Source organism: Lithobates pipiens, unplaced genomic scaffold, assembly GCF_037356315.1.
Source record: "Lithobates pipiens isolate NorthernLeopardFrog02 unplaced genomic scaffold, aLitPip1_a1.2 Scaffold_28, whole genome shotgun sequence".
NCBI classification, from domain to species: Eukaryota; Metazoa; Chordata; class Amphibia; order Anura; family Ranidae; genus Lithobates; species Lithobates pipiens.
Window position 1 is genome coordinate 64,802,872 of NW_027507789.1, and position 27,105 is coordinate 64,829,976.

The following is a 27,105-nucleotide window of genomic DNA, read 5'->3' on the forward strand; positions in this document are numbered from 1 at the left end:
TGGGGAGCCCAGTACTGCAGAAAAACAGCATCCCCAGTTATAGGTGCTTGGGGAACATCTGTTCCCTTCTACAACTAATGACCCTGGAAGCAACGGTTATTGCGTCATCCTCCCTCCCTTACCCCTCACCCCTCTCTCATCCCCTTTGTCTTTCTCTCATCCTCCCCCTCTCTATTTAATTGAATTTGTTATAACAAAAAATTGTTTGCATTTTGATTTTTTTATAAAAAGCCCCATCAAAATCCTCAGCACCAGGCCCATGATGTTCTTAATCTGGCCCTGGAGCTGAGAGGTGATTGGAGGGAAGGGACAGCCCCCCATGCCATTTACACAGCACACAGAACAGAGCTAAAGCTGTAAATCACAAACTGTGCGCTGGAGCTTTCTCCCCTGCCCCCTCTTTATTGGTGTCAGGAAAGCTTGTCAGGAGTTACTCATGAAGATTGCAGAGGAACAAGGCAGCAGACAGAAGTTACACTCAGTCTTCTGGATTCAGACAAGTACACAGTAGAATAGGATGTGCTTTGTTCATATTTTATATCAGAGGTTTACAACACCTTTAAGGATATAACTGTGTTATCATTACTTCTTTTCAGCTGTTATAGTTGCCAATGGCAAACAAAAATAAAACATATAGTGTTATATATATATATATATATATATACACACACACACACATATAGACGTATATACTGTATATTCAGTTTATATAACAAAAACTCACCAGGGTGCATGAAGCTTGTAAGGGACGCAGAACATTTCTGAACATCAAATGGGAAATAATGGATATTCAAAATGCATGTGCTTGTTAAATGCATGGGTTTGGCTGCTTTGATCATGCCATCTGATGTTATATTGACATATATTATCCATGGAGATGTGTCTTCAATAACTCTGCCAAAGAAAAATGAAGAACACCCTGGCACGGGTCTGAAAGAATGTACTGAACCTACTGGTTTATTACATACAGTATTTCTGCATTTGCTGTATGTGCCATTGAATGGATCTACATATCAAATGTCACATTCAGCTGTAGCTGTAGAGGACCACAATAGTGATTTTATTTGTATTGCTTCCACGACAGTTGGACAGTACTACCCAAGGGAACACAAGATGTACTTCTTCATTTATTACCTTACAACTTAACTTTAGGGCTTGTTCACACTTGAGGTGGGGGGCAGTAAAACTGCTATCCCCTTTAGCTGCAGAGGAATCGGCTGGGGGTGTGCACATGACAACCATATGCAATGCATGCAGTTGCGGCATGCTAGTGGGGGGATCAAGGGGTTAAAGCAGGCAGTGAGAATGCAATGCAACGTATTTTTTGCTGTGAGGCACAGAAAGTGCCCTGGCAGGTCTGTGTATGTGCAGTAGATTTCCCATTCCCGTTCCTCTGGTCTGCATGCATGGACAGGCCGGATAGCATTTTGTCAAGAAGCTGGGCAGCACCCAGGGGTGCCTTTCTAGACTTTCCCCCATGACAGTGCTCAAATCTAGCAGCCAATCTCTAGACTCAAGCACTGTCACCTGACTGAGGGGTCGATTCCAAAACACCCATGATTACCAGCACTGGTGATTTTAGTGCCAGTGCTGTCAAGACATGGTGACATTGCCTTTTTAAGGGCCCAAGGCCAGCTATATATACACTTTTAGTTTTGTGGTTTATATACACTTTAAAAAGCTATATAACGGTGCAGAAAAGCTTTATTACAATGATGAATGATAAACTTGATTTCACTGCAGTTGCATATTTAGCATTATATCAAGTGCATGAACAGAAATTGCCTGTAATTGGTTTCCCTAGATGAGCCACACCACTCATCACTCTGATTGCTACTGACTCCCATATGATTGCAAGATAATCTTGATTTCAACCTCTGGTGGTGTGTCTCACTTGAGGATTAGCCTGGAGTTCCACTTTAAAGCCCAAATGCAGCCTATTTTTTGATAACCAAGAAGGTCTGTAATCTTATATTGCTTATGTCTCGTCGTTGGAGAAATGTTTTTGCCGCTGGGACAGGAAGTTAAGGGAAATCTCTACAAGAAAAAGGCAAAGAGCAACAGAATCCCCATCTCCTGCTATACTGTACATAGAGTGGAGAAGGGTTAAAATGTCTTTCAGGATTTCTTGCTGCCTATGTCCCCACTGGGGAGATTGCCCTTCAGTTCCTCTCCTGGTGGCACCCCCTAACATCAGATTATGACTAGGTGTCACTAGGACAAGAAGTAAAGGGAAATCTCTGAAGAGAATAATTTCCAGTTACTCTGTTAGGGCCTGAACTTGAACCTCTGCTGTGTCTGGTGATGACTGTGCTTGCTGAGCTACCTGAGATGCTGGACAGTGTTCTGTCTGATCCATTGGACAACCCTGCCTTGTACCTTGACTTTTGCTGAACCTTGAAGTCTTTGCTCCTCCCATGAACATCCTGATTTAAGCAATATCTCTGCATGTCCTGTTTGCCAGATTATTGTGTTCTCTTCAGCCAGCATCTCACTTTCATCTTCCTTGCTGCCGTCCAAATTTTGCCGCCTCTTGTTATAGACCCTTGGCTTGTACCTTGACTATGCTTCTGCCTAATCCAAACCTTCAACTACTCGTCACTGACCTTTGGTTTGTTTTACTGACTACGCTTCTGTTTGAGCCTTACCTGCTTCTCCATTTCTGGACCCCAGCTTTCTCACCTCCTGGTGAGGAGATTCTGAGGACAGCAACTTGGTACTAACATGCAGCAAAATCCATCTCCACCATCAGGAGCTCTGGGGAAAACTGGTTAGTGCCTAGACTCCGCACCTCAGGTGAGCCCACGTCATCCATCAGGGTGATTGCCTGTGTGCCTATCCTGCAGGACGGTGGTAGTCCTGCTACTGCTATAGCAACTGCTCTTCGAGCCCGACCCCTGATTGTGACACACTCACACTCAAATGGGGATATTTTATTAAAAACAGAAAATATTGAAGGGCATATATATGACACAACACATTTCTTAATCATGTATAAATATTGCTGCAGATAGGCAGTGGATCAGCGCGTTTCACCTGTAAGCTGCTTCCTCAGAATCCACTTGCTTGTAGTGTCTTAGGATATGAAAACTAGGTACCCAGATAGGAGTCTCCAAAGATCCTTAATATTGCAGGAAAATAACCTCTCACAAACATAGGAATTATCCCCAAGAAGGAGGATCCTAAAGATTACCCTCCAACTTATATCAACTTCCAAAGATAATAGGTAAATCTAATATGTTTAGAAATGATGGCAGATGAAGATACTTAAAAGTCCTGAAAACCCCACATTAAATATTCTAGTTAGATGGATGGCCCCACAAAGCAGGTTTTTCCAATAGAATCCAGGGAATACATTGTCTCACTATAGTGTCCCCACAAACTGGCAGTTGCAATGTCAACGTTCACATGTCAAGAAAACATGGCTGATGGAAGGTGTTCTCTAGAATCCTCCTTCTTGGTGATATTTCCCATCTTTGAGAGAGGTTGTTTTGCTGCAATATTAGTTTTGCAAGTATATATATTGTTTCCACCTTTTATCTAAATATGGAACATGGCTTTGTTGTGAGGGTAATGTGCATTATTATGCAAGTCATTACAGCTTACCTTTGGTCACAAATGTCAGAATATTATAATCCTTTACCAACATATAGTGATGTTTGATGCCCAGCGGTAAGATTATTCTCTGCGGATTTTGACAAGATAGTTATATGTGTGTTATGCATGCCACCCAGATATGACCATGATTCATGTTTTTATACATATGTTATTATTATACATAGTCTTACCTATGTGTGTTATCTTAGATAGGGAGACCTGTTTCTTCCAACAACCCCCGAGTGTGTCCTGATGAAGCAAAAGGTGTTGATGCACAGAGGCTCACTGTTGTCCATACGGGGCACACATTTTCTCTGCACCATGTACTCATGTTTAACGTATAATATATGTTTTAAATTCTCTACTCCCTTTTTTTGCTCTGAATTGTTATCAGTAAATATATTTTTTACTTATTTTGCGTCCAAAGTGCCTCTAAAGTCCTACCTAGGGCTGACATTTTTGCCCTTTTTCTTCCTTTTTTTTTTTAGTTACAATACCCCAATATGGATGTAGCCATCGGAGTGTTTTTTTTTTATTTATTTTTTTATTTACGTTGTTTTGCTGCAATAATAGTTTGGAGATTCCAATTTGGGTACCAAGTTTTCATATCCTAAGACACTACGAGCAAGTGGATCCTGAAGAAGCAGCTTACAGGGGAAACGTGTCGATCCACTGCCTATCTGCAGCATTATTTATACATGATTAAGAAATGTACTGTGTTGGATAAGCCTTTTAATCAGTTTTTATGTTAAAAATAAACTTTGTATTTTATCTCATGTATGTGAATTTTACTGGCACATTAAAAATCCCCATTTTCACTTGAGTCAGTTTTATGTGGGGATTGTACCTTTATTGATGTATCAAGCTCTTCCACCTCCTATATTATAATAAATGGAAATCTCCCCAGTAGGGACAGCAATGAAAAATTCAGACAACAAACTATATGGCTCTCCATAAATCCAGGCCTAAAAGCCACATTCAATTAACTAAATGAGCCCATAATGTCTTACTGTTCGTGGAAATAGAGGTCTGGTATCCAGAAGTAGGACAACGGCAGTGTAATATGGCTTATATTGCAAAAATCATCCGGGTTCCAATATATAAAATCATTTTTCCAAACCTGGGGACAGAAATGTACATGATAGTGGATAATGTCTCCCAATACTAAGAACAACACTAATGAGACAGCTGGAATGACTCTTACCACAGATAGCCAGAAGTACGTTGTCATAGTCTGTGTCTTTTCAACCTAGGAAATGACAATAATGAGAAGGGTAATCAACTGCACTTATCCACTAAGTGTTCAAATAGCTGCCGGGATGGAAATGGGGAAATGTCAATTACAAATGATTATACAAAATCATATTAAAAATTGTAATAAAAATATTGCCAGTGTAATGTAAAGCTTTTGTTTTGCATTAATAATACTTTATACGTCAGTATAGATAAAGAATAGTTTAGGGCTCATTTACACCTATTAGTCCCAGTGCCTTGCAGTATAATTCACATTAACACACTTGGTACTGCAATGCATGGGAGAACACTATAAATGCACTACTGTGTGTTGTGGTGTACTCCGTTCGAAAAAATTGTGCTTATCTGTTCTGGTCTGTTTTGGTGCATTGGCAGCCTATTCAAATGATTGGACCACCTAAACATAGCACACATTAATGCCCTACATAACACATGTTAATGAAAAGCAAAGGAATGTCGAGTGACTGAATAAGTCTGGAAAAGTAATTTAAAATAAAAAATGCATTATTTTAATATCTGGTCTGATGATATCTTTCCAAAATTTTATTTTTTTTAAACAAATAAATCGACCTATCCCCTCTGCTTTATGCATTGTGCATATTATAAAATATTGTTGCTGTTTTCCATTGTGGATATATAATTGTATCTTTCATATTCATGACATGCATATCACTGTGAACTGTAGAGTGAGTGTATTTTGTACATTTGCTAAATTGTATACTATTTTGTATATGATTATGGGAGTAACATAGTGGATTAAAGTATATGTGAATCCTCACCTTGTAAAACAACCCATTCAGTTTAAAATACAAAAGTCTAAACATTTATGTATACATATAAAAAACATTATGAATACCTTTTTTCCCCTTTTTTAAAACGTTATCACATATCCTCTGATCTCAGCTGGATAAGGCCGCTCAGATAGCTGGGGGGAGAATAAAACATCAGTACACTAGTTTTCCCAGTGAATACCAGTGCAGGGGGGGTGGGGGTGGGGTGTCAGCATAAGTCTGATCTTTGGAGTAGAGAATACCAGCTGTAGGTTGCATGTTCTGCCTGTGCTGGTGTGAGTTTTGTCCAGCACTCCAAAGACATGCTACTTGGTTAAGTGTAGTGGTGGCCAGTGTCTTGTCGAAAACTGTCCCCCATCGGATAGTGGCCGCCCTATACTGAGCTTGCGCAGTATGGAGGACAAAGGAGACGCCGAAAGTCTCTGAAGATGAACAGCTGATCGTCAGCTCTAAATGGTGCCTGCGCACTTATTCTGCCCTGAGTCCAGGTTCAAGCCTCACCATCCAAGTGGACATAGAGGTAGAATAAAAATATGCAGAGTGAAGCGAGGCCGTGCCCAAAGTGCGGTGAATGAAGTGAGCCCGCAAGGGGCCCTGTTACAAAGTGGTGACTATTAAGTGCATAGGCACCATGTACAGCTGATGGTTCAACTTCAGAGACTTTCGGCGTCTCCTTGTCCTCCGTACTGCGCAAGCGTTGCGCCTGCGCAGTACGGGGCAGACACTATCCGATGGGTTGACCTTTCTAGATTCTAGTCAGAACACCGGTGCTCAATATTTTCCTTCTTAGCCGATGTAGTGGGGAATGTTTGGCGTCGGCTGTGGATGGTGGTTATCGCCCACTCTCTGGCCCCTCCCTGCAACTGCTGTGCTAGCGTGAAGCTGCTATGGGCCCATTGGCGGATGGGGCGCATATAAGGCACCTCCCCTGTCACAGTCTTTTCAACTGCACATCTACTGACACGGTATCTTGCAGGAGGATCTGTTCACCAGTAGATACTTAAGGTACCCATTTCAGGTTTCTAATATATTGCGTTCTCTATGTTTCTCTATTGCCTGTTTGAGGTTTGGGTGATTCAAGGTGTCTCCACTTATGATCACTCATCACTCCCACTCCCCACACAGGCTGTGGTCTATAACCTCAACCCTGGTTGCACATGTCTTTTTTTTTTTCAACCTATCACCTTGGTATCCAGTTTCTATTCACTATTTTATCAAATATAACCTCTGATGGATATTCTATTTATCCAATACCGACCCTTCTGCCAAACTTACCTTTGGCCATAACGCCTTATCACTTTGTGAGGATGGGTACTTCTTTGTTTGGGGATGTTGTGCCTGCGTCCCACTGCCGTGGGGCTCTTCATTACCTCAGCTCCCGGGACAGACAAAGTTTCAAGTCCTGGTGGTCCCCCCTTCCCACAACTATATATATATTTTGCCTTTGGTTGTATGTGAGTACATAGGGTTGTTAACCCTGTTTCTTCTTATAAAATTTTGTTTTAAAGCTAGATATACTCATATTCTGTTTCTTGCAGATATTTTTCAGCATCCAACCCTGAAGAAGTGTTTTAATACACAAAACGCGTTGGGAATGTAGGATGTAGCTACATGCTTTTCAAGGACTCTATCCATATATAACCATGTTATTCCAACTAATTTCATCAATTTTCATACCGACTTTCACACATTTGGTATCAATCTGTATCTCAAACTGTTGTGTACTGCAAAGTTGACTGTACTGCCTAATCCATGTGTGTATGTATATGGTTGTTAATATGACGTTCTATGCTATACAGTATATATCTCTATACATCTCTATATATATATATATATATATATATATATATATATATATATATATATATATATATATATATATATATATATATATATATATATATATATATATATATATATATATACTGTATAGCATAGAACGTCATATTAACAACCATATACATACACACATGGATTATATATATATGAAATCACCTGTGTATGTTTTATATGTCCATGTTATGTATATCCATCCATTATGCTAACACACCATTAAACATTTATCAAATTTCATTTATCAAGTCAAATTGCCTCATTTAATGTTCCAAATTCCCCCCTCTTATGTAAGTTGAATAGAGATGAAGGCACATTTATATATATGTACTTCATTCAAAGTCCCATACCCCCCTTTTTTTATATATTTTGGGGGGGGGGGCAGCAAACAAACCTGCCCCCCTCACTCGCACTACCATGACTGCCGCAGTAGACCAACAGGAAGGCGGCGATCAGTGGCCTTACCTTAGGCTACTCCTCACTCAAGCTTGTCTATTGCTACAAACCTGCCCCCCTCACTCGCACTACCATGACTGCCGCAGTAGACCAACAGGAAGGCGGCGATCAGTGGCCTTACCTTAGGCTACTCCTCACTCAAGCTTGTCTATTGCTACTCCTCCCGGCCGAACAGGAAGTGGGACCTGAGACCGGATTGGACCAACCTGACTGGCTGGGAGGAGAAGCAGGAAGACATTAGCGAATATTATATTATATTATTATTATTATTATTATATTATATTAATATTTTCTTTTTGTAACATCAAGATGGTCTTTTCCTGCAGGAAATAATAGTTGTGGAGTAAGGGTAAGCGTCCCTCTCTGTTTAAAGCTTTGGGCATACTGACTTACATGGATATTATAATATTTTTTTGTTTCTTGATTTGTTCCTTTATTTGAATGTATTGTGGTTACTAACTAATTTGTTTTAATGTTATTCTATTGCTAGCTTGTATATCCCCTGAGGAAGCTGTTGCGAAACTTGTCTGGTTACAAGCACTTTAAGTGAACTGTTATTCGGACCCGTTGTTATGTGTAAAATGTTTTGTATATTCAGCAATGCTGTTTTTTTATTGAATTGTTAAAATAAACATATTTTTTATACTTTGGTAAAAAATTCTTTTGTTAAACCAAAAATATTGCACTGCTAAAGTCCCATTTCCTTCCTTTATTTGGGTTCTCCCAATAAAAAACTTGAATATTAGCGAATATTAATTTGCTAATGTCAAACAACTGGGTGGGTTCAGGGTGCAGTGCTCTGCGCCCCGAGCTCACCCTTTTATGAAGCCAATTCGATCCTCCGGCTCTAATGGAGTGGCTGCCACTGATTAAGTAGCTCCTGTCTAAGGCTCCATTCACACCTACGCATGCTCCTTTTGAGCATTTCTGCGGTGCTTTTTGTTGTGCTTTCTGTGTTTTCAGATACACGTTTTTGATGCATTTTGCAATTTTTATGCTTTTTTCTTTTTATTTGGCTAATTTGTTGTTAGGCAGATGAAATAATGCACAATGCGTCAAAAACACACTAAAAACGCACTACATGCTTTTCTGCAGCGTCTCCATTGAAGTCTGTTGAACCAGAAAAGCAAATAAAGCAACGTTTTGCAATTAAAAAAGTCCCTGACCCTTTCCAAAAATGCAGAGGCACCAAAATGCATTGATGTGAACGTGTTCCATAGGAACCCATGTTAAAAAACTTCTTGCGTTTCTGCAAAAAGCATGAAAAAACAAACCTAAATTTTCCCATATATGTGTGTACAAATTGGCTATGTGTCATAAAATTCTGCCCGCTATTCCCAAGCCTGAGCAATTGAGGAGGGCTGAGGAAAGCCCTGACTACAAGAAACTTCTAAAGAAAAGGATTTTTAAGTGGTATTAAACCCACAACCAAAAATGTATTTATTATATTGCAGTTTACCAATCATTCGATGATGGCTGCATCAGATTTCTTTGACTTTTTTCTTTGTTTTCACCTTGGGATCTGGCCAGTAACACACCTCCTGTACAGGTGAGACACAGCTCTGGAGGAATGAGCATAGGAGGCACAGAGCAGGCAACAGCATGGTTAGTCTAGGGGAGGGTAGTGTTAAATGTATTAGCAAATTTAGAACTACTAACAAGCTAAAGCCAAATCCAGCTCACACGTTATAATCTGTCACAGCATAGCTCCCAACTGTCCCTGATTTAGAGGGACTGTCCCTGATTTGGAACAATGTCTCTCTGTCCCTCTTTCCTCCTCTTTTGTCTGTAATGGTGGTCTGATCTATAAAGCTGTATATAAAGTGCACCTTTTATCTTTCAAAAAGTGTTTTACAGTGCTAAACCTTTCATCCAGATTCTAAATAACTGCATTTGTAAATTTCAAAGGCCAGTATAAAGTGGTAAAAAAAGCACCTGTGGGTATAACTATTTTTTGATAACGAGAGTTAGACTTACCGGTAACTCTGTTTCTAGGAGTCGTCCAGGACAGCACTGGAGAGATAGGCTCCACCTCCAGAGGCAGGAAACACAAACCAGATCTTTAAAGGGCGGTCTCTGTCCCTTCCCCTTCAGTCTTGTAAACGAGAACTTCCCCGGAAACTGCTTCTGTAACGACAAAAACACTTGTCCAGCATTATAACAGCATATAGGGAGGGAATCCATGCTGTCCTGGACGACTCCTAGAAACAGAGTTACCGGTAAGTCTAACTCTCGTTTTCTCTAGTCGTCTGTCCAGGACAGCACTAGAGAGGATCAACGAGAACTTACCAGATTAGGGGGGGGGACTACCGCTTGAAGGACCTTTCTCCCAAACGCCTGGTCTTGCGCTGAGATAAGGTCCAATCTGTAATGCTTCATAAACGTCGAGTAGCTTGACCAAGTTGCTGCTCGACAAATTTGTTCTGGTGTTGCTCCAGCTCGCTCTGCCCATGAGGTCGATAGCGCCCGTGTGGAGTGAGCCATGGGGGAAAAAGGACATTCCATTTTCATTCCTTTGTAGGCTTCTACAATAGCTTGTTTGATCCACCTTGCAATTGTATTTTTTGAAGCTTGTGACCCCAATTTTTTTCCCGCATGTAAGACAAATAATGCATCTGATTTTCTAATGTTTTTTGACATCTCCAGATATTGTAAGACACAGGCTCTCACATCCAGTTGGCTGAACTCAACCTCCTTAGGATTAGTGGGAGACCCACAGAACGAAGGCAAAACAATTTCCTGTGTTCTGCGGAATTTTGTCACTACTTTGGGTAAAAACCCAGGGTCCGTGCGCAACACCAGCCTATCCTCAAAAATTTGTAAAAACGGCTCTTTCACAGAAAGTGCCTGAAGCTCGCTAATACGTCTGGCTGTGGAAATAGCCACTAGGAACACCGTTTTAAGCGTGATCCATCTCAAGGAAGGTTCTTCTTCCAGAGACTTTTTTACCCATCCCTGTAATACAATTGACAGGTCCCATTTGGGTAAAATTTTGAAAGGAACAGGTTTAATCCTGGTCAACCCCTTAAAGAACCTGCTAACTAGCGGGTCTATCGCCAGAGGTTGATCCAAAAAAACAGACAGGGCCGTAATTTGTACCTTTAAGGTACTAATGGCCAACCCCTTATCCACACCGTCTTGTAAAAATTCCAAGACTGTTGGGATACTTATAGACACCTTTTTAGTGTCCAACCATGAACAAAAAACTTTCCAGTATTTAACATAAATTGCTTGGGTTACCTTCTTTCTACTAGAAAGAAGTGTTTTAATCACCCTATCTGAGAGTCCCTTAGACTTCAAGAGACTCTCTTCAGACGCCAGGCCGATAACTTTAGGGTCTGTAGTTCTTGTAACAGAACTGGACCCTGAGACAGCAGATCCTCCCTCTCGGGCAGTATGAGGGGAGGTTCGTCTGTCAGGCCCAGCAGCACCGAGAACCATGGTCTCTTCGGCCAGTACGGAACCACTAGTATCAATGTGGTCTGTTCCTGCAAAAATTTCCTCAGTACTAGCGGAATTAACTTGAATGGGGGGAAGGCGTAACAAATGTGAAAAGCCCAGCTTTGTGCCAAAGCGTCTATCCCTCTTGCCCCTGCCTCCCTCTCTAGGGAAAAGTATACTGGGACCTGGGTGTTCGCTTTCCTGGCGAACAAGTCCACTTCCGGAAGACCCCATTTGCGCACTAACATCTGGAAAATCTCCCTGTTTAGTGACCATTCTGATTCGTACACCCAGTGTCGACTCAGAAAGTCCGCCAGGTGGTTGTCCGCCCCTTTTAGATGGACCGCTGAAAGCGATTTTAGGTTTTCTTCTGCCCAATGCATGATCGTACTTGTTAGCTTGATCAAGGACGGGCATCTTGTTCCTCCCTGCTTGTTTAGGTAGGACACCGTCACTATACTGTCCGAGAGGACCTGTACATGGTGGTCCTTCAGATCCCTGACGAACACCCTTAAGGCTTCCCAGACTGCCTGCAACTCCCTCCAATTGGCTGACCTCTGGGACTGTGTCTTCCCCCAGCATCCTTGGGCTACCTTCGACCCCAAGTGGGCCCCCCAGCCCCAAGCACTGGCATCCGTGGTGATGCGAACAGACACTGGAGGAGACCACCAAAGACCCCGTACTAGGTTCTCTTCTCTCTTCCACCACCAAAGAGACCTTTTGGTCTTTGAGGATAGATGGATAGTCCTGTCCAGGGACTCTTGTGTCCTGTCCCAACTGTCCAGAATATTGGCCTGGAGACACCTGAAATGAGCTCTTGCCCAAGGAACTGCAGGGATTGTTGCCACCAATAGGCCCAACCCTGCCATAGCTGACCTGATGGAAATTGTCTGATTGGACTGCAGGAAGGTTACCATGTCTTTCACCTTTCTCACTTTTTCCTCCGTGAGGAAGACTCTGTGACACTGAATCCACCAGAAAACCTAGATACTGTAAGACCTGTGTTGGTATCAGGTGTGACTTCTCTTGGTTTATCAACCACCCCAACCTTTTTAGGCAAGAGATAGCTACTCTCAGATCTCCCTGCAGTTGGAGCTTTGAGGGGGCAAAAAATAAAAGGTCGTCCAAGTACGGTATGACAGCGATCCCTTTCAGTCTTAGGGGAGCCAATGCTTCTGCCAGAACCTTGGTGAAAATCCTGGGGGAAGAAGACAGACCGAAAGGCAGAGCCCTGAATTGGAGGTATCGAATCTGACTTCCCCAAAGAATCGCTATCCTCAAATACTTTTGAGAGTCTTCTCGAATCGGGATGTGAAGATACGCGTCCCTTAGATCGAGAGAGGCCATGAAACAATTTGGAGGGAGTACTGATCTTACTGTAAAAATTGTTTCCATCCGGAATTTCCTGTAAGTTACCCACTTGTTCAGTAACTTCAGATTCAAGATCAACCGGAATTTGCCTGACGGTTTCCTTACTACAAACACGTGTGAATAGAAACCCTGATTTATTTCCTGTGGCGGAACTGGCACTAGAACCCTCTGATCTATTAAATCGCCAATTTGCGACAGCAAAGCTGACGCTTTCTGGGGGTCTTTGGGAGGTTTGGTCAGACACATCCTTGCAGGTGGGACGTGTGTGAACTGTATTTTGTAACCCTCCCTGATGATCCTCCGGACAAAAGGACTTGGAGTAGCGTATTCCCACTGTGGGAGGAACTGCCCCAGTCTCCCCCCCCACAGGAACCGCGTCACTGGGATTTAGTGTTTTTTTTAGAAGAGGAAAAGAGATTGCTTTTCTGTTTTCCTCCCATCCACTGTTTCTTAGGGGTTGACTCCTTAGAGGACTGTCCTGGTGACTGTCCCTGCCTTTGAGGACGAAAAAAGCGTTTGCCTGTAGTCTTCTTAGGTTTGACAGGAAAAGCCTTTTTCTTGTCTGCAGTACGGTCCAGGACTTTCTCAAGATCCTGTCCGAACAGAAGGTCTCCCTCAAAGGGGATGCCACATAACCTCACTTTTGAGGCTGAGTCTCCCGACCAAGACTTCAGCCAAAGTGCCCTACGTGATGAGTTTACGAGGGCAGCGGTCCTGGCTGACAATTTAACAGACTCCGCAGAGGCATCTGCTATATAGCCTGCTGCTTTATGTAGCATAGGAAGGGAATCCAGAATTTCCTTTCTGGAGGTCCCCCCTTCCAAGTGGCCTTGTAATTGTTCCAGCCAGACCTCTAAGTTGCGAGCCACTATTGTCGTGGCCATTGCAGGTTTTAAGTTATTCATGGTTACTTCCCATGACCTCTTTAACAGTACTTCCATCCTTTTATCCATGGGTTCCTTTAGAACACCCATGTCCTCAAAGGCGAGATCTGTTGACTTTGCACACTGGGAAAAAGCTGCGTCTACCTTGGGCACCTTATTCCAAACACAAGAGGGGTCCTCGCTGAAGGGGAATCTCCGCTTCATGCTTTTAGGAAAAAATAACTTTTTCTCTGGTTCCTCCCACTCTTTTTTGATTGAGTCTACCAGTGTGCTATGAACCGGAAAGACCCTAACTGTATCAGTTTTAAGGGTCTGATACATCCGGTCATGCAAGGACAGGGAGACTGGCTCCTCTCTGATTTCGAGCGTCTCATAAATTACCCCCAGTAAGGCATCAACCTCCTTGAGTGAGAGCCTGTATCTGGGAGAGCTTGACCCTTGAACAGGAACATCTCTGGATGATGCCGCCTCACTTAGGCCATCCAGAGAATCAAGTTCCTCCTCCTCTGATTCGTCACCTACAACTGGGGTGGAAGCAGAGGGAACTGCGGCTGGTTTTGGGGTATCAAGGTTCGCTAACATTGCTTTGATGGATTCCATTTCTTTCTGTACTCCAGAAATCAAATCCTTACAAGCTCCCGTAGCTTCCTTATAGACCAATTTGTCTATGCATGATTTACAAAGGGGCTTAGACCATCCTTCTTTAAATTTAGCCATACATGAAGGACATCTCTTCTTCCCCCCTGACCTCTCTGGTTCTTTGGGCAGAGCCTAAGGCAAGAGAAGGAGAGAAGAAGGAAGGGAAAAAACAAACAAGCCAACGTCAGCGAAACCTTTAGCAAAAATAGGATGCCTTCACCAAACACCTATGTGCACCCCACCAACCGCTAACAGGAATCGCAAGACTCTTTAGTCAGGATCCTGTTTGAGAGAGAGAGGGAGGGAGGAAAAAAACACACCTGGACCCTTTCAAAATGCCTATGCATTGATTAGTCCATTACTCCCCCCCCCCCCCTCTCTCCCAGCCCTGTAGGTACAAGACACCTCTGTGTTTGCCTACCTGAGCTGGTTCGGCTCCACTGCCACTCTCCACTGCATCCATTTCGTTCAGAACGCGCCTGAAGGCTTCCCCTCGTAACGGCGATGAAGCGATGCAGCACGAACGCTTGAAGCACGCGCTTAACCGTCTGGAGGCTTCCCTTCGTAATGGCGATAAAGCGATGCAGCGAACGCCTCGTGGCTGCGGCTTTTTATAATAGCCGCCAAGGTCCCGAAAGTCCACGCTCGCCGCGCGACCCGGAACCGGTAGTGGATTGCCGGAAATCCTCTATCCTCCTCCTGTGATGCACAGGCCGGAACTCGAAGCCTGTGCCCGCCCCCCGCCAGACTTCGCGCCCAATTTAGAAACCTACTGTCAGGCGGGGAAACGAACGCCCTCCCCGGGCTTCAGAAGGAGAACGCCGGTTCGAAGCTGCAGTCAACCCGACCGGAGGACTTCAAAAACGTCCGTTTACCAACAGGTAATCCGAACTCCTTCCCCGTCTCTTATGGGCTATCCCACCGTCAGGGGAAGGGGAGCTCCAGATCCAGCCTCCTCCTCCGGTGGAGGAAACACAAAGACTGAAGGGGAAGGGACGGAGACCGCCCTTTAAAGATCTGGTTTGTGTTTCCTGCCTCTGGAGGTGGAGCCTATCTCTCCAGTGCTGTCCTGGACAGACGACTAGAGAAAAATCGCTTTTAAGGGGGTGTGGCAGGGTGTGTGTCCTATGCCTACATACTTTTGCTAATAGGTATCCCTAATTCCCATCTCAAAAAGTTGGGCGGTATGGTTACAGCCAGCAGTTTTTAGTGCTGAACGTTTGTGCTGTGTAAACCAACAGACTTACTGGCTGGATCACCAGGTGTAAATAAAATAAAGAAAGCCTAAAAAAATGGAAACCAATCATCATATCTAAGAATTGGTAAACTGCAATGTAATAAATGTTTGCTTTTGGATTTAATACTGCTTTAAGCATATCAGACATGGTCCCCAGAGAGCTGGCCCATAGAATCACAGAGTCAAACATGACATATCAGATTGATGGACAGAAGCAAGTTAGTTCTCACCACAGAATGAATTGAAATGAATGTTGAATCAACAGAAACGGTCAGTGGTTTACTCCAGTCTTTTTTTGGCATGGTCATTGACAGTAAGGGTCCACGTTGAGTGATATTCAGATGGTCAACCACATCATAGTCTTTACAGGTCTTGCTTAGCATGACCCCCACAAGGAAGTCTACAAATCAAGGGAGAGTAAGAATATATAAGTTTATGTCCTGCAAATAAATGGCAGCAGTGTTGTCAGCTTGCTGTAGGTGTTTTTTGCTTTGGCTTTTGGGTTTGCTTGGCTATCTGATAAACCAATGCTGCGCAGCTCAACAGAAAACTGAAGAAGTGCACACAACAAGGCGACAACACTGCTGCCAATTGTGAGATAGCGGCTTAGCGTTGTCAGCTTAAAGTGCTGTTACTCTCCTGGTAAGAAAATTTTCAACAGATTCATAAGAAAATGCACTTACAAAAAATATATACAATGAGCTATGATGCCTAACATACTGGAAAAAATTGATTCAGAGTTTCTACAACAGAGTTTCTACACACTTAAACTATTTTTGGTCTAATATATACATGTAATGCCGCATACACACGGCCAGACTTTTTCTACGGACTTGGTCCGGTGGACTGTAGGCTCCAGCAGACTTTTTCTTCCCAAAACTCAGGTGGATCTAAAAATAAAACTTTCTCCTATATATGATCAACCCCAAACGTCGTTACCAGGTCTGATAAGGGAGATCAGAGATTATGGGGCCCTCTCTAATTTTAAAATAAACCCAATTAAAACAGTTATCCTGAACATTGGATTAGGTATGCAGGAAGAGGAAAAGATACGGCAAAAATTCCCTTTCACATGGGAAAAAAAAAAGAAATAACATACTTAGGGATTAAAATAACAAAGACAATGCAGGAGTTATACCAGGCTAATTATATCCCGCTAATAAATGAAATTAAAGTGTTACTTAGGAAGATGAATAAAGGAACAATAACTTGGATGGGAAGGATCAATGTGTTGAAGATGGTGGTATTACCAAAAATTACATATAAAATGCAAATGCTTCCGATAAATATTCCAATAGGTTTCTTTAATATAATAAGAACATTATTTTTAAAATTTATATGGCAAAACAAAAAACCTAGGATAAAATATAATTTATTAACTATGAAAAAAAACAGGGGTGGAATGGCACTACCAGATATACACAGATATTATTTAGCAATTATTTTAGCGAGATTGGTTGAATGGTCAAACCAAAGCACCAAAAAGAAATGGGTAAAAATGGAGGAGATACTGAATGGGTCACAATTACAAAAAAACATTTGGATTCCACCAAAATTTAGATTAATTAGTACTAGGACACACAAAATCACTTCAACGGCACTGAAAAAATGGGATATAATACAGCGTAAAAATAAATGGCAATATAATTCACCACTAATCCCTCTCGAGGGCACGAGTTTTTTCACACCAGGACACGGTACACCACTAGGGAAACAAATGATGGATTTACAATTAAAAGATATCACTTGGGAGGGGAAATTAATGTCAAAACAATATTTAATGAAGAAGCACAATTGGCAAATACTAAAAGATTGGGAATACCTGCAGATTCAACACTTTGTTAATTCCATCCCAAAACCAGTAAGAAATGAAAGTAAGTTAACACCAATAGAAAAATTATGTACAAGGAAAACAGTAGTTAAACATTGTGTCTCACGGCTATACGAGTGTCTTTCGGAAATAGAAGGCCAAGGAAATATCCCATTCATAGATAAATGGGAAAAAAACTTGGGCTATAAAGTTGATGAGACCCAAATGATCAATTTGGTATATGATTCCGCATTCAATATAAGGTCAATGGAAGTAAATTATAAATGTTTAACGAGGTGGCACTTAACTCCAGATAAATTACATAGAATGGATCCCTCCAAATCCAAGTTATGTTGGAGAGAATGTAATTTACCAGGAACAATATTTCACTTTTGGTGGGAATGCCCAGTAATAAATCAATACTGGTGTAAAATAATTGAATACATAGAGAAAATAACAGGGCAAAAAATACCTTTAACCCCAGGGGAGTGTTTGTTTCAAGGCGCAAAAGAAAAAACGAGTAAGCAGTTTAAAAAAAGAATAAAGAACTCGTTAGTACCCGTCTTACTTAATGCCGCAAAAGCCATAATACCAAAATATTGGTTACAGGTTAAAAAACCCCCAATCAGAGAATGGATCCAAAGAATAGAATATATCAATAACATGGAATATTTGAGAAAAATTTAGGAAAACAAGATGAAAAAATATGGCAGAACATGGGAAAAGTGGAGAATATTTAAAAAGACGAAGCATTATACACAAGCATTAATGGAATAATAGAGTAGTGGATACGGGGAAGGTCAACAAATTGTAGAGAAGAGGGTAGGGTGGGTGAGGTAAAACTTAATTTAAATATAGGAATTTAAACAATTAAGATAAGGTATCACTAATATGATGGTAGAGGTAATTAAGGTGATGTTAGTTTTATTTCCTTTTTCAATCTGTAAAGTCTTCTCTTTTTAATGGATAAATATCATATTGTAATAAGATATAAGCAATAATGAGAAGTTAAAAAAAAAAAAAAAAGAGTGGGAAAAGAAAAAGATACCTCGCCACAATGATGTTAAGAAAAAAAAGGATTCTGAGAGTTAAGCTGATTAGAATCCATTAATCATAAGAATCTTACTGAGTGGAAAAAAAAAAAAACTTTCTTCAAATCTTCCCTATGGACTCAAGTCTGGTCGGAAAATCTGGTCGTCTGTGTGCTAGTCCGACGGACTAAAGCCAGCGCTAGGGCAGCTATTGGCTATGAACTTCCTTTTTTCTATGTCATCACGTTCAAATCTGTCAGACTTTTGGAGTGATCGTGTGTCGCCAAGACCATTCGTTTGAAAGTCCGGTGGACCTCAGCTCCAAAGTCCTTCGGATTGTCCCCCAGACCAAGTCCGTCGAAAAGTTCAGTCGTGTGTACGCGGCATTAGATTGCACAGTACCAAAATTGGTCCATTAATATGTTTTCTGAGAAAGTCTTCACACAGTAATGGAGTTCAGCGATCTTACATTGTATGCCTACTTTGTTCCGTGGTAGGAATCCTCCATTGTGGCCCGCTATCAGTCCTGTGTTTAACAATGCAAGGATTCTGAGTTGTGTTTTCAAATGTATGTCCAGGGAAGCTTTGTTGGGTTGTTCCTGGTATCATGTTCTTTGATAGAGAGATTTCCCCCTCGTGTACACACACACAGGGAAATGTTCTTTTTGGTAGAGTAAGGGCCGGTTCACACAGCGAGGCGACACGGCTCGCCTCACTCCCGCAAGTCGCCCCCGTTCTGTACAATGGAACCGTTCTGAGAGGAGCGACTCGAGACGCTCCGACTCAGAAAAAAGGTTCCTGTACTACTTCGGGGCGACTTCGGGGGCGACTTGCATTGACTTCTATACAGAAGTCCTCTGCAAGTCGCCGCAGGTCGCGGCGAGGCAAGTCGGAGACGCCTCGCCGCGCCTCGCTGTGTGAACCGGCCCTTAGAAAAGACCATGTTGCAAAATTCCAATAACTTCTTACAACTATTGTCACCAAGAACAAAAAGTGAAGGGAAATGTTCCTAACAAAGATACTTACCCAAGAAGTCACCTGGCATGAGTAGCAGGCTCCTAATGGGTGTGAACTTCTCCCCATCCAACACCTCAGTCCTCAGAAGAAACAGGGGCAGAGCCACTCACCGTAAAATCCCTAAGGGTTGGTTGCACCTAACAGACTTGTCTGTATATTGATTTGCTTCAATAAACAACTTGTATTTTACAGTGAGCTGCTTTCCCCCCTTTCTTCTGAAGACTGAGGTGTCAGATCCTTCCCCTTGTTTTGAGTTTCTTTTATGAGAAGGTGGCAGAATGCCACATCCACACACCCTTCACAGAAATGGAGAAAAGGTAGGGTAGTAAGGTTTCTGCAGCTGATCTTATCCATGGGATTGATGTAGTATGCCTTATTCTACAGTGTCTCTTTGTAGTGAATGGCCATATTAGTAGAGGTACAAAGCTTTTGCTTCCTCTTGTAAAATATAATGTGTTTGATAAAGGTTCAAATTCAGTAATTAAATACTCATCTCTCTGGAGGAGCTGTATTCAAACTTCACTTTCTTGTAGAGCTACAACTATTAAAATATCTTCAACATATGGTGGTACACTTCTAGGTGTGTAAGTAGTTTGGTCGCCACCCTGAGTTGTGGTTCCTTTTACTGACCTTTACTGTGTTCTGTAGTCGCATTGGAGTTGAGAGCATGTACCAGGGGAACAGTCATCTGACACTTCCAGATGTGTCAAATGCATATATGTCTGCAGCGGAATACTAAAGATTAGGTTGTACCTCTGCAAAAAAAGGGATAAGACTCAGCACCCTCCAGAGGTGAATTTAAAAAAAGTTTGCTTTTCAAGGAGCTCCTTTTTTACAGTTGTTTTGGTTAATAGCAGAGAGTGGAACATAATCTCCCAGGAGGACTAGAGTGCCTGAAGGACAAGCTAAGGAGAGGTGGTTGCCTGATTCTTGAAGAGGCAGCCATCTGAAGAGGACCAAGATGATGGCTCAGGACCCAGGATATGTCAGCCAAACAGCAGATTGAAGTGCGACAATGCTGTCATCCTTGTGTGGGTGAGCATGCAGTTTAAAGATAACTCCACAATACAGGTAAGAGGGTGAAAAACATGGGGGGGGGGGGGGGGGGGGGAGCGTGTATTGCACAGAAAACATGTTGAGCCCTCTTCTTCAAACATATACATTATACCGCAAATACTGTTCCTTGATCTATTCATGAGAACATTGATGTAAATGTGTATAATTTTCATTATTTTCAGAGTCCATTTGAAAAATGAACAGATTACAGTAGCGGTAATTGTATCAAATGTTATATATTGAACATGATTATTGTTGTGAAATATGGTTTTAAAGTGTCTGTATGAAGAATCGTACAATCATTTTTAACCACTACAATACAGGGCACTTTCACCCCCTTCCTTCCCAGCCCAATTTTCAGCTTTCATCGCTCTCGCGCTTTCAGTGACAATTGCGCGGTCATGCTACACTGTACCCAAATGAAATTGTTATCATTTTGTTCGCACAAATAGAGCTTTATTTTGGTGTTATTTATTCATGACTCCGTTTTTTATTTTTTGCGATATAAGCACAAAAAAAGCGGAAATTTGGAAAAAAAAACAATATTTTCTTTTTTCTATTTGAAAAGAAATCCAATAAAATCAAATTTTGTCATAAATTTAAGCCAAAATGTATTCTGCTACATGTTTTTGGTAAAAAAAAATCCGTTAACTGTATAATAATTGGTTTGTGTGATCACGGACATATGTACGCAAATGATCATGTACATATGTGTGCAGGTGATCGCGTACATATGTGTGCAGATAATCATTGGGACATGTGATTTTAGTGGGACATATGTGGGGGACATGTTTTTATTATTAGGGACATGTGTTTTTATTATTTGGGGACATGTATGTTTTGGGGACATGTGTGGTTTGGGGACATATGTGGGGACTGTGTTTGTACTGTGTGGTGTGTTGTGTGTTGACACTAGACTGATGATCAGTGAGTAAAAAGCTGTAAAAAGCAGCCCATACTCACTGATCATCAGCCGGCTGCAGCGTTCTGCTCTCCTCTCCTCAGCGATGACTTCCGTGTGAGGAGAGGAGAGCCGATTGCCTAGCAACCGGCTGTTTGTTTACATCACATGACGGCCGTGATTGGACACGGCCGTCATGTGATCAGGAGGGCCAATCACAGAGCCCTCCTGCCGATCTCAGATGTGCCGTGTCCGGGTGACACGAGCACATCGGGATCGCGCCGCTGCGCGGGCACGCGCGCGCGCGATCCCGCTACTTCTGAATGACGTTCAGGAACGTCCTATCAGGAGTAGATGGCTCCCACCCGGCCGTATATATGCATTGGCCGGGTGGGAAGTGGTTAAGAAATAAAATTTATTATGTTATATATAGTATTGCTGTTTTTGTCTATGGTGCCTAAAAAGTCCATAAGCCCCTCCTCTCTTTTGTCTTATTTCATGATATATTAGGAAGTGGCACAGGTTTACATTTTTATGTATCCACAGCACCACTCTGCGATTTAGGATAAATTTATAAATTCTCTACTTAGCATTCTCTTCTCCTAGGAGTGTTGAGCGCAGGACTTTATACTACCTTATTATGCTTCCTTTCTTTCTTTCCTATCCCTTTTTCTCTGTTTGCTTGTGGACCCCTTCTGAGGGATCTTTGAAGAAAGTTGGACCCCTGTGAGATGTTTTGTTACTGGATGCCTCTCCGGGTTAGGCTTGACTGAAGGTACTTATACAGCTGAGCCGGTTACAGCCTCAACACATTATTTCTAAACGTATGCCACGTACACACGATCGGAATTCTCGTTGGAAAAAGCTCTGATGGTTTTCCTGACGGAATTCGGCTCAAGCTGTCTTGTCTACACGCGGTCACATCAAATTCCGATCATTTATAATACAGTGATGTACAACACATACGACGTCACTAGAAAAAGGAATTTCAATAGCCAGTAGCCAATAGCTTCTGTCTCGTAGTTGAATCTGAGCATGCGTGATTTTTGGCGTGTCGGATTTGCATACACACGATCGGAATTACCGATAGAAAGTTTTTCCATCTGGAAAATTGAGAACATGCTATCAATTTTTGGCTGGCGGGAATTCGGACAGCTAAATTCCGATGGAGCATACACACGGTCGCATTTTCCGATGAAAAGCTCTCATCTGTCTTTTTCTGTCCGGAATTCCGATCGTGTGTACGCGGCATTACTCTGTAAGCATTTTTCAATGCCATTGTGTTGTTGCATTTATTAAGTCTTTTCTATATACTGATCTGTTGTTAGCCCTGTGTAATGTCCACTGTTTGTTACGTTTTTTCTTTATTAATTTGAAAAATGTATAAAAATTGTGAATTACAAAGAAATAACTGATATGAGCAGATCAATGTTGGTTACCTATGGCGCTTAGCATAAGTCCGGAAACAACAAGCTTATTAACATTCTACATGAACCTTTCTAGAAATTACTAAAATCAATAAACATCAATTTAAGAATGATAACTTAGACATGTGTGACCATCTTTCCTTCTTATTGCCTAAATTGTAACAGAGAAAAGCCATTTACAGATGGTAGTGGGTACAGCCTTAAACTGGCCATACATCTATAGATTATCCCTTTTTCCATCTAACCATAGAAAATCTGCAGATAATCTATAGGTTTATGGCCAGTTTTAGAGTGATACAGAATATAATCTAGGAGCACTTACCTGCTGCACTCAGTAAGAAGAACAACCACATGGCTTCTGCTCTGGTTTCTGTCTGCAACTGAGAAGTAACTTTGTATTTATAAGAAGCAGGAAAAAGCCAACAAGATTTTTTTTATTCAATGAGCTTGTGTACTACCCCATATCAATATCATTGGTCAGAGAAATTTTCAATGCAAAACTGTGCTGGAAGTACATTTGTAGTGAAATCCGAGAACTCTGTTCCTCCAGGGAACACTGCAGCTGATGGTGCCAACCTAATGAATTTTAGATGGCTTCTGCAAATCTCAGCCATAAAGCATTTTTTTATAAAAAAAAAAAAAAAAAAAGAGAGATGTTTCTTTTGTTCTGTCAAATTGATGAAAGCTGGAAAATCTCCTCAGGGTTAGAACTTGATCCTTCACCCTTCTATGGAAAACAAGGGATGGTTAAAATGTACCCAAATTGTGTACCTCACAGTCTATAGGTTGAGTATGGAGATGGGTGGTGGTGCTAGAATGACTTACTCCTCCCTTCCACAGTCATCCCACCAATGTTAAACACTTTTAGTAAACATTTTTTAATGACTCCCCAGTCTGGTTATATGACATCACTGGTGCACCTTCTCCATCTGTTGCCCTGGTGGTGGGCAGGTCCTGAATGCCACGGAAAATGGTGCCAGAAGATTTCAATGTTCTTTGCAATATTCTCTTGTGAGGTTAGGGCTGCTTGACAATGTATACCCCAGCGCCAGTTCTCTCAACAACCAGTTTTGCTCATCATTTCATTTGCTCATAAATAATATTTTCCACCCCTTTATTTCGAGTTTTTTTTTTTTTGGGGTTGTGTGCATTCACTATTGTTTTATTTCATTTAGTGCTCTTTGCATTTGTATTTTTTATTTTTTGCATTTAATTATTTGTGTACTGCTGTTTATTTCTTTTTGCTGATTTGGTTTCCTGTGAAAATAGTAAAATAATGAAGCTAATGATATTGGGAATTTTATTCTTTCTGAGCACCAGTTTTCCTGACACAAGCATGACAGCATACCCGTATGGGTACAGGCTCTGCCCCTTGCCCAATCAGGACCGATTATACTATGTAAATGAGTCGCCTCCTCCTGAATTGCACAGCGTGATCACGTGGGTAAACAGCCAGCCAATGGCTGTTTACTAGCGTCGGTGACGAGCAGTGTTCCTGGGAACATGCCACCACCGACGTGCATGTGCAGTGCGCTTGCGATGGCGGGCACCCGCCGTGCACGGTGGGGGTGTAACCATCTGTGATCGGCCGTGACTTCATCACGCCCGATCACGTGGTAAACAGCCATGCCCAATGGCTGTTCACCCCCCTCGGTGGCGAGCGGTGTCTCTGTGACATGCTGCCACCGAAGGAATAGGGATGCACGCACACGATCACGCGCATTCCCTGTTTAAACGGGAGGCCGTCACAATAGGTGCGCCGCCTGGCCATCATTTGCAGTCAGTACTAGGCAGTCAGTCACTAGTTAAAGAAAACAAACTGCCCTGGTAAAATAAAAAAAGTCTGCAACTCAAAAGAGGAAAACACACCAAACAAGTAAAAAGCAAAAAAAAGGAAGTTGCGCTATCAAATGAAATAAACAAATTAATATGATAATAGGATGTGGTAAAAAGATAATCCTATGAGACAAGTAAATTAATACAAAAACATAAGATGTGAAAATCCTACAGTGATGAGCTGGTAAGGGTGAACAAAAATCCAAATGTAGTGACATACTGTAAGAATGATTGATCCTGTATAGTGCCAAATACACATAACCTATTAGGTGAAACAAAAGCAAACAGTCCAAAAATATGTGAATACCGTAAATGAGAAAAATATTGAATAAGCCAACAAATAAGCACATATACTGAATGAAGATAAAAAATGTGAATAAAAGTAAAAAAAGTGTAAAAAAAAGTCAGAATAAAGTCTCTTCAATGGTATCTCCCAACGGGGAGTGAATGATGAAAACGCCCTGTGAAGGATCTTCTCAATTCCAAGAACACTGTGACTCCACCACCATGTAGATTGAAGGCTTACCAGCTAGACAAGCTGTAAAAGCTTGTGGCTAATGCCCAGCCAGGGCCTTTGAATTCTCCCAGCACCTCCAGTGGCCACCGGGCCAAGCGTTCCTGTGGACTTGATAGGTGACCAGCGGTTCAGGCAAGTGGCCATAAATGTATCCTCAGAGGGTGAATTAAGCCTTCTTTTTAGTTCCAGGCTGAAGGCCGTCCATTACCATCTGGCCATTTCCTCTCAGATGGTAATGGATGGCCTTCAGCCAGGAACTGAAAAGAAGGCTTAATTCACCCTCTGAGGATATGTTTGTGGCCGCTTGTCTGAACCGCTGGTCACCTACCAAGTCCGCAGGAACGATCGGCCAGTTGGCCATTGGAGGTGCTGGGAGGATTCAAAGGCCCTGGCTGGGTATTAGCCCCAAGGTTTGACAGCTTGTCTAGCTGGTAAGCCTTCAATCTATAGGGTGGTGGAGTCACGGTGTTCTTGGAATTGAGAAGATCCTTCACAGGGTGTTTTCATCATTCACTCCCCGTTGGGAGATGCCATTGAAGAGATTTTTATTCTGATTTTTTTTACACTTTTTTTACTTTTATTCACATTTTTTATTTTCATTCAATATATGTTGCTTATTTGTTGGCTTATTCAATATTTTTCTCATGCACGTTAATCACATATTTTCTGGACTGTTTGCTTTTGTTTCAGATAATAGTGATGCATGACAAGTAAGATGAGAGAGGGTTTGATTTGCTGCAAATGTGTTGCATCCTCTTTGACATTCAGCTAACCTAAGTTTAGCAATGAATCAGGTTGATGTCTATTGTAAGATGACCTGATTTTTGGAACGCATCAAAAGCGTGTCAAAAACGCATCCGGACTGCATTTCTATATTGTGAACTGGCCCGAACTGGACTGTACTGAAACGCTGTAAAAGGCATAAAAAATGCACCGGCACACACCTAAAAGCACCAAAAAAAATGCACTGGAACACACATGTCCTTATAGGGTTAAGAAAAAAGAGGAGGAAAAAATACACTGGAGTGCTTCAAAAACGCGCCAAAAACGCTCATGCAGAAAAGCATCTGGAGCGCATCCGGACTGCATTTCTATGGTGTGAACTGGCCCTTTAAGGGTAAGAAAAGAGAGGGGGGAAAATGCACAGGACTGCATCAAAAATGCACCAAGAACAATTTAAAAACGCATCAAAAGCACGCATGCAGAAAAGCATCAGACTGCGTATCTATATTGTGAACTGGTCCTGAGTCTTTTTTTTTTTTTTTTGCCGGGAGCTCTGCCACAGAGCGCCATTTTAGCCAATGAGTTGACACGCAGGTATGTATAAAACAGCTTTGTTTTCAGGACAATGTCTCTTTCCTGACAGGTTCTCTTTAAATACAAATTTCACTTGAGTGCAAAAACTTTTTCTTGTATTATACCTTTAAGGTTTTGTTCTAAATCTTTTATCAGAGATAAGCAGCCTTGCAGCAAGCAAGGGGGTGAGTCATTAAATATTACAAGTTTTAAGCTGAAGATTTCCATCTTTGTACCTTGGATGCTATTTGATTAATAATGAAAAAAAAAAACAATGTAATCACTTAGTACATGATAATATTAAAATCTCTCATGCACACCCATGAATCTCTATCTTACATCTTAGGATAACACGTGTCACACCGACCGCGTGGCCTAATGGATAAGGCGTCTGACTTCGGATCAGAAGATTGAGGGTTCGAGTCCCTTCGTGGTCGTTTTTTTTTCCCTCTCCTTCCAACATGTGTTGTAACTGCCTTATATTCCTCTATTATGTATAGAGCTGCTAATAGAATTATTCCTTTTGCAAAACTCAACATTGCACAATCGATAAAATATATTATAATTAATTAGTAGTAAAATAAACTTATGGTAAAGGTAAGTGTCATTTCATTTGGTCTGCTTGAAGGATTATATTGGCTAAACTGAGAAAACAATTACAATATGCAAATCAGAAGCTTCGTATTAGTCTGAGTCCATGCTTTTCTACTA

General features: G+C 41.7%; 1 protein-coding gene and 1 non-coding gene across 2 annotated transcripts in view; one reads left to right on the forward strand and one right to left on the reverse strand.

The window, feature by feature from the left end:
- LOC143935449 (5-hydroxytryptamine receptor 3A-like) overlaps positions 1-23,122 on the reverse strand; it is a 67,898-nt gene extending 44,776 nt beyond the window's left edge. The window contains exons 1-5 of the mRNA XM_077459330.1: positions 23,068-23,122; positions 15,734-15,903; positions 4,802-4,846; positions 4,608-4,717; positions 725-894 (exon numbers count right to left, since the gene is read on the reverse strand). Of these exons, the coding sequence (XP_077315456.1) occupies positions 725-894; positions 4,608-4,717; positions 4,802-4,846; positions 15,734-15,903; positions 23,068-23,098 (526 nt within the window). The 5' untranslated portion in view covers positions 23,099-23,122. The remainder of the gene's footprint in view (positions 1-724; positions 895-4,607; positions 4,718-4,801; positions 4,847-15,733; positions 15,904-23,067) is intronic.
- A 3,636-nt stretch (positions 23,123-26,758) lies between these two features.
- TRNAR-UCG (transfer RNA arginine (anticodon UCG)) lies at positions 26,759-26,831 on the forward strand. The gene has a single exon. It is a non-coding gene; the product is annotated as a tRNA-Arg (tRNA).
- Positions 26,832-27,105: the final 274 nt, after the last annotated feature.